Consider the following 8,659-nt stretch of genomic DNA (forward strand, 5'->3'; position numbering starts at 1 on the left):
CTAGCATTATTGACATCGCTGCACATATGTTATAACATCTCGATGCATGGTTAGCCAGTAGTATCCTTACTTAAGGATCTTGAAGGCTAGAGTTCATCTGCCAATGTGCACTTCGTAAATGCCTTTGTGGACTTCAGCCAATACTATCTTGGCTTCCGGGGGCACCAAGAATCGAAGGAGCAGTTGGCTGAACGATCTGCATTAGAGCTAGCTGTTGATTTTGTAGTACTAGGCTTGGGTATGTCTAAGTCGACGAGATGCAATCAGATTGATCGGTAGTATCCCGTCCCTTTTGTAGCGAAGGATCTCTTCTATCTAGTTCAGCATAATTTCTACTACGACGATATCTTAGGCTGTAATGGCCCGGGGGGTGAGTGTCTTGATCTTCAATGGGAACTCCCTTGTTGCTCCTGCCGAAGCTAGCTTGGCTAATGTGTCGGCCTATGTGTTCTCTGCCCAAGGAACCCTTGTTATTGAGAAACGGAGGATGCACTTGCGAGTTGGCATACCTCGGCCAAGTACTTCTCCATGGTTACATCTCGAGCTTCATAGCTTCCATCAATGTCACTTACCACTAGTTGCGAGTCGTTGAAAACCTCCAACTCTTTCACATGCAACTCTAGCATGAGTCAAAGCCTCGACAATAGTGCCTTGTACTCAACCTCATTATTGGTGGCTCTAAATTTGAATCGGAGGGCATGCTCATATAGCTGATTGTTTGGCCCCTTTAAGACGTGCCCCACTCCTCTTACTGCATTGGCCAATCCGTCGACATATAAGGTCGATTTTTCATTAGCACACCCTTGGTTGTCGGTTGCTTCTATAGGGGCCAGTTCGAAGTTGAAGTCGGCCAACACTTGGGCCTTGATGACATTTCTTATAAAGTATTGGATGTCAAATTCTCCAAGTTCGATTGACCATTTGAGCATCTAGTCAAAGATGTTAAATTTGGAGAGGATATGTCGGAGTGGTTGGTTAGTGACCACTCTTATTGTGTGGGCTTGTAAGTACGATCGTAGCTTCCTTGCCGCCTGCACTAGGGCTAGTACTAGCTTCTCGATGAGGGGGTACTGCTTCTTTGACTCGTTTAGGACGTGGCTGGTATAGTAGATGGGTTATTGTGTTCTTTGTCCTCCCGTATTAGTATCGAGCTTACTGCATGGCCCGAGGCTACAAGATACAAGCTAAGCAACTCGATCGAATTGGCCAAGGTGAGTTGGGGCAATTGGGCGACATGTGCCTTCAGCTTCTCGAAGGCTTCCTTATTTTCCAAGGTCCACACAAAGTCCTTGGAGTGCTTCAGAGCTCAGACGAAGCGGAGGCATTTAATGCCCGACCAAGATAGAAATCGATTGAGCACTATTAGCCTTCCGGTAGGGCGTTGAACTTCCTTGATCGAGTGGAGTAGCTACATTTTGGTTATTGCCTGGATCTTCTTGGGATTTGTGTCCACCCCTCTCTAATGGATGATGAAGCCAAGGAACTTGTCAGAGCTAACCTCGAAGATGCACTTGAAAGGATTCAACTACATATCGAACTTCTTGAGTGTTCGAAATGTCTCAACTAGGTCTGCCAAGTGTGTGTCGACTGCTTTACTTTTTACAATCATGTCGTCGACGTATACCTTCATGTTCTTCCCAATCTAGTGCTTGAATATCTTGTTGACCATCCTTTGATATGTGGTTATGGTATTCTTCAAGCTGAAGGGCATGATCTTGTAGCAATATACTCCTTGGTCGGTGATGAAGGCAGTATACTCTTAGTCATAGGGAGCCATCTGGAGTTGTTTGTAACCTGAGAAGGCATCCATGAACATAAGGAGTTAATATCCTTAGGAGGGTGGCGTCTATCAATTGATCTATCCTTGGGAGGGGATAATAGTTTTTTGGGCATGCCCTATTGAGGTCGATATAGCCAACAGACATCCTCCAACTTCCATAAGATTTCTTGACTAGAACTACATTGGACAGCCATTGAGGGTAGTTTAGTTTAGTTATAAATCATTCTTATAGTAATTGGTCCATCTCGTCACTAATTACCTTTTGTCAATTAGGGCGAACTTTCATGTCCTTTGCTTCATAGGACGAGGCTTAGGAGAGATATCTAACTGGTGTTGTGCGACCCTTGGGTCGATTCCCGATATGTCTTTAGGAGACCAAGCAAACACATCAGTGTTTTTCGCAAGAAGATTGATGAGTTGAACTTGGTCTTTTTCTAGAAGTGCATACCTAACCTTAATGACCCTGTCAGGTCGGTTCTTATCGAGGGGGACTTCCAGCACTTGTTCGGTCGACTCGGGATGAGGAGGTGTTTTGGTTGTCTCGAGGATCCGCTAGCAGCAGCTCTGGCTTCAGTTTTTTGGGTAGCGAGACTATCGTCATGTAACATTGCCTTGATTCTCTAGGATTGCTCCTTACCTCCCCGATCATGGCTCAGGTCGGGAACTTCACCGCCCGATGGTAAGTGGATACAATCGCCCTTAACTTGTTGAGGGTAGGGCGACCGAGGATTACATTATACACTAAAGGGAGGTTGACCACCATGAATGTGACAATTAGAGTTTTGGACCTCGGTTCCTCGCCAACTGTGATAGGCATGGTGGTGGTTCCAAAGGGAGAGATGGAATCCTCTATGAACCCAATACGTGCCGAGGTCATCGAGGTGAGATCCTTTTCGGTCAGATTCAGTTTTTGAAAGACGTCGAGGTATAAGACATCTGCAAAACTCCCGATATCCACCATTACCCTTTTTACTTAGGTGTTGGCGATCGTGACCAAGATCACAAGGGTGTCATCATGGTCGAGGCACTTGGCTTTTCCCACCTTGAAGGTGATCTTGGGGTTGTCCCTTTCCTTGGGATGCTTCTCTACTATGGCTCGGGCATAGGTCTTATGCATGGATGTGTTGTGTCCCTTGGATGCTGGACTACCGATGATCACCTCGATTTGCTTCTTGATTAGGCCGTGAGGGTACGAAGAGGACTCTCGAGGTCTTCGAAGGTACTATCCGAGATGCCTTCTTTGGGTTCCTCGATCTGGTACTTCAGGTCCTAACACTCTTCGATGTCGTGGCCATAGTCGTAGTGGAACCTGCAATACTTTTTTTGATCCTTGAACTCAAGCGAGGTCTTCAACTGGTAGGGTTTCTTTAAGAGCTCTTTTTCATTGATTTAGAGAAAAATCTTCATTCTGGATGAGTTGAGAGATGGTACAGGGGGCATTGAGAGTGATGGCTCAGGTATGTCAAGTCTCCTCCTAGGTAGTCCCGAGGGTGAGCCTCAAGGTTGTACCATGCGAGGCCTTTTGTTTGATTCTTCATGCCTCCCTACCACCAGCACCTTAGCGGTGTCATACTAATTAGCCCGCTAGAGCATCTCAGCGATGGTCACTGGTGGCCTCTCGACTAGTGACTAGAAGAACCTTATGAGTCGTAGGCTCATCATGAATTTTTGGATGACTAATGAGGGGTGGGCATCGGGCATCCCTCGGATTTCTATGGAGAAGCTCATGATGAAGAGGGAGAGGGACTCATCCTCCTTTTGCTTTAACTCGAGGAGCATTGCTACGGATGGCTTGGGTTATAAGTTGGCTATGAAGTGGAGCTCGAATTCCCTAGAGAACTGGTCAAAAGATGAGATTGAGGATGGCTTCAACCGATCGTACCATGCCCAAGCCAAGCCTCGGAGGGTGGTAGGGAATGTTCGGTACATGATGGCATCAAGTGTTCCATACAAGGCCATATGAGCCTAGAAGGTGACGACATGCTCCACTAGGTCGGAGCCATCATCATAGGCCACCAGTGTCGAAAGATGGAAGTTGAGTGGGATGGGTTTATCTTGAATTTCCTAGATGAAGGGAGATCTGGCCAAAGTTCTTTCACCATGCCCCTCCTTGGACTTGTAGAATTCTCTTTGGACCTCGTTCAGGCATCGATTTACCAGCCACAGTTGGGCCGGCAACGAGTTGTCCACCGAGTCGGATGATAGGGTGTCTGCTTCGGGAAAGACCGGGGTGGTGCATCGGGATAGGGGTGCACTGCATTCTGTCATCGGTCTTGAGTCTCTTGGTTGTTCTCCGATCAAAGGATCGGCGTTAGGAGCCAAAGGTGGTTGGCTGATCAAGGTGGCATTATGCACTGCTGGGACAAAGGTGGGTTGAGCTATAGGCAATGGCTATGGGGGAGGAGTCACTTATTAGACTAGCTGAGAGATGAGGGGTGCAATGGTCGGTATCATTCCTACCAGTGCCTACATTTGATGGGTGAGACTAAGAAATGCCTCAATGGGCACTATCAGTTGTCCCACTCTGACCTCAGGAGGTGAGAATCTAGGGTCATTAAATAAGTGACAATAACTCCCCGGGGTTTTAGCCAAGGCATTCGCAGGAGAACAAGTAGCGGCCTATGAGGGAGAAAGCGGAGTGAGCAGCGGGTGCCACCTCAGTTTAAGCTGATGATTTCATTTCAGTTTCATCTCGCCAGTAAACATAATTGAATAGCTTTTGGTCCAAAGTAATTCAAGCTAGCTTAATTTCAGATGTTGTCCTGTGTTTAAGCTGATTAGCTTGACAGACAGTAGAAGTTATTTTCACATTATAATGCCTAATAATCTGGTTTTTTTTGTGACAATTTTCTCCATTTTAAGCTGCATGCTATCTATCAGCAACCTCTCACCCTTCCTGAGGAAGAATGACCAAATTCCAAGCTTGGACTGATGCAGCCAATGTTCTTTCAACTGCAGGTCATTAGTGAGGATGTGAAAGCCAAGGCTGGAAATGAAATCAAGTGGATTGGCGTTCCTTTGTCATCCCCTAAACAAAGGCTTACCTGATGGCATTATCCTCCGACCGAACTCAACAGACTCTCGTGTTCTGTTGCACTCTCTCTGCTGTCTAATGTGGAGGCTTGGGAATAAGAACAATGTTGATGTTCCCTCTTCTCAACAGTCAAATGAGAACAGGCTTTTGATCAAAAGCAAGGTTTTCATTGGCCAGTCTTTGTTGTCCTTTAGCTATCCACTTGAGGTAATCAATGGTGCTTGTGCTGTAAAAAGAAAATGGCCTTTGTAGGAGCCTTGCAAGTAGCTTTTTCTATCAGAGTGCAAGTTTTCGTATCATGATTGACTACTGGACACTGTAGCATGCTTTCATTGGATGTGGTTAACTTCTAATGTTCATGTAGTTAACCTTTCTACATAATCTATTCATTGAAGCAGATAAGAGAAACTGATGAGAATTTCCAAATTTTGGACGTTAATATAAGAACCTTTCTTAGACAAAAAAGAAGATAATAAATCTTAAGATGGTGTCAGAGATATCTATGTATAAAACCTGATGTACCATTAAAAAATAGAAGCCATGCATGCGAAAAGGTATCTTCAAGGGAAATGGAAGCGTTTCAAGTGCCAGTTTCTCCAGTATTACTCCATCAATAAGCTAATTTAATCCATATGCAGTGGAAATTAACAGCATCTACGTGATGACCTTCCATTACATTGCGCAGCTCGAGTTCAGACGGTGGAGCCATGCATGTCCGTTGTTGCTTGCACTTTTGTCAGGATATATATATATATACATACATATATATATACATACATATATATATATATATATATGTACATATATATACATATATACACATATATATACATATATACACATATATATACATATATATACATATATACATATATACATATATACATATATACATATATACATATATACATATATACATATATACATATATACATATATACATATATACATATATATATAAACCCTAATCTCCCGTAGTTGTGTCCATCTGCATGCTAACTAGTGGAGAAGACTTAGGGTTTTGGGGGAGTTGACAGTCTCGAGCTTGCCCGAAGTCATGGGGTACTGTGCTGGGAGAGGCAGCGAGTTCATGTGCCTGCAGTTTGGACACGAAGGAGATGACGTGAACAGCATGACAAGGAGATGGCAGTTTATGCACACCACTGCAACCATGTTTCCGGTAAGGGTGTATTTCTTTGCTTCTTCGTCTGGATTCGTGGAGTTAGCCTTCTCATCTGAGGTTGGCAAGGATGAGATGTTGAGCTCCAGGTCAAGCTTTTGCTCCTTTGGCTTCGTCCAGCTCCTTCTCAGTGTCTTCCTGTTCAAGTAATACATCCTTCCAGACTGCAACACATTGCAACATCATAAGAAAGAAGACAATTAATGCGCCAAAATCTCATGATATGAGTTATAATAGATAACCAATGATTAGTGTCAGAGAGATGGGAGAGATGATCACTCGAAGGTCTAGGCATTGCTCCCAATCCAGTGGCAAGGGATCATTGATCTGGAGATCAATACTAGTCTGAATCATCACAGGATCAGACCAAGTTTGCTTCCTCTTCCTCCGCGAATCCGCATCCGACTCTGAAGATGAGCTGTTTGTTCTCCCACATAAGAGTGACAGGGAACCACCCAGCGAAAGCTCCGGGTTGTTCACAGCTCTCAACTCGAGCACCTTCCTCTCCTTCTCTCCACCAAAAGGAATCTCTTTCTTGGCCATCAGGATCTCCTTTATCATTCTTTGCTACTCGGATAGTGGACCTTGTATGTACAATGAGGGAAAGAAGGAAGAAGGCTGCTTCTATATATGGAGAAGAGTAGAGGAGAGAGAGGGGGGGGGGGGGGGGGGGGGGGGGAGAACTGAGGAAGAGGATGTTGGAGTATGGTTTTGGTGGATGGAGTACATGCAGGAGGGGTTATGATACTTAAGAGGGTTCTTAAAGAGGCTTCATCCGACCCTATTGAAAGGAGCACGTACAGGCCAAGCATTTAAAGTAAACAAGTAGAGATCTTAAATGGCCTCAAATGCCGCCATTTGGAACCTTTCCCTACTTGACTGATTGTTTCAGCAATTTATCCAATTAGAAGGAGCAAAAAACTGTCTTAAGTTTTTTATTTTTTAATGTCTCTTTCAATCCTTAATAACGTGTCATTATTTTTTAATCCTTTTTTTAATTTTAATTATCTTCTTCTTGTTCGTAATGATAGCTATTCAACTAATTTTTTTCAACATTTAACCTTTTTATTAACTCCATCCTTTTTGAATCTGGTACGATGTTGAAGTCGACGATGATGAGTGAGTGAAACTAATCATTAATTATTATACATTATGTTAGACATCGATTAAACCCCAAAACTTTAACTTGTTAAATTGCAGGCCAAACCCAATAATATATATATATATATATATATATATATATATATATATATATATATATGGCATTTATGTCGGCGGGGAGCTTTGAGCAATCGATTTAAGAAAACAAAGCCTTGAAACAACTTCACCATGCACATTGGAGCTCCATCTAATTATGGAGACCAACTAGTATAGATAGTTGCAACTAAGTCATAGATTGCGTTACAGGGTTGCAAAAAATGTGCAATATCTGTTTGTCATGATCACGAGCTAAACATTAGAAGCTTGACACTAAGAAAAACATTATGATAAGCCATGGAGGCTACAGAGCATCCTTTCCTCGTTTTCGTATTGATCATCTCTCATATACCATCCGCATACATGCATGTAAGACCAGCATTAAACTCCCACGAAGTAATATATATATATGAACTGCTCCTCGTGGGTGAGCATTCATTCATGGCCGTGCCCAACCCTTATTCTGATACAGAAGCGAAGAAGACGTACGTCACAGCGAGAGAGAGAGAGAGAGAGAGAGAGATCAATAAATATCTGCAAGCTCACCGCCATCATCATCACCATGAAGTAAAATAGGCAAAGGCACGAGAGAAGGAACACAGAGGAAGTGTTGCAGCTTCCACATATCACAATTCGCCAGGTGCACAACCCTCAGTAAGTACTTAGGGTGTTCATCTTTGGTAGCTGGAGCATGAACACCTATTCAATGTTGTGATGTTACATCTCTCCCAGGTCTAAATGCCACAGCACAGACCTTGGCTGATGAATGATCCCAAATTGACCCCATCACTCTGTGCATAGATCTGATCTATACATTAAATGAAGTGCTCTCTTTTGTGCAGATGCATGTTTGTTCTCCTTAAAAACAGCTAATAAGAGAAGCACTTCCGAAAATGTTGGATATCTATTTTCACTAATTATAGGGATGAAATTGTAGAAGAATACCAATTAAACTTGGAAGTTTCTTTTTGTTGTTTGGTTAAGTTTTTTGTGTTGATGATTTGATCGGAATGTTTTGAGTTTGATGTTTATCTTTTGTCTTTTAAATCTTCTACATTTCAGTGCTCAATTGACTATATCATTAGAGTTGCATTTAAACAGCAATTTTTTCAGATTAAGATTTTATTTTATATACTTTGGCGTTATTCGTTTTGTGTGTTTTATTTCTAATACTGCACTCCTTCGTTGTCCAACTATTGTTAGCTCAAACTCAAATTCATCTAAGAAGTTCGGCAAGAAGGATATATCAGTAGGATTCAGTAAGAGGAAAAACAAGTTAGGGATAATACTTTTCCTCATCCTTTTTTTTTAGAAATATAAATACAGTGTCTTCGTTTAGACATCTGATTGGTTAGTTTATTATTATACAAATGATGTGCCTCAAGTTTAAATATTTTTAATTACTAATTTGATCATGAGAATCATTAATTATTAACTACTATTAATATAATTATTTTTTTCTTAAAAG

At 42.5% G+C, this 8,659-nt stretch overlaps 1 protein-coding gene across 1 annotated transcript; it reads right to left on the reverse strand.

Annotated features, from left to right (window-relative positions):
* Nucleotides 1-5,794: 5,794 nt before the first annotated feature.
* LOC135613801 (protein CURLY FLAG LEAF 1-like) lies at nucleotides 5,795-6,548 on the reverse strand. Its single transcript, XM_065110834.1, has 2 exons — nucleotides 6,274-6,548; nucleotides 5,795-6,158 (listed from the first exon to the last, which is right to left on the reverse strand). Exons 1-2 carry the CDS (start codon nucleotides 6,535-6,537, stop codon nucleotides 5,814-5,816), a joined length of 609 nt encoding a protein of 202 aa, XP_064966906.1. The 5' UTR covers nucleotides 6,538-6,548; the 3' UTR covers nucleotides 5,795-5,813.
* Nucleotides 6,549-8,659: the final 2,111 nt, after the last annotated feature.

The sequence above is a fragment of the Musa acuminata genome, chromosome BXJ2-6 (genome assembly GCF_036884655.1).
Source record: "Musa acuminata AAA Group cultivar baxijiao chromosome BXJ2-6, Cavendish_Baxijiao_AAA, whole genome shotgun sequence".
NCBI classification, from domain to species: Eukaryota; Viridiplantae; Streptophyta; class Magnoliopsida; order Zingiberales; family Musaceae; genus Musa; species Musa acuminata.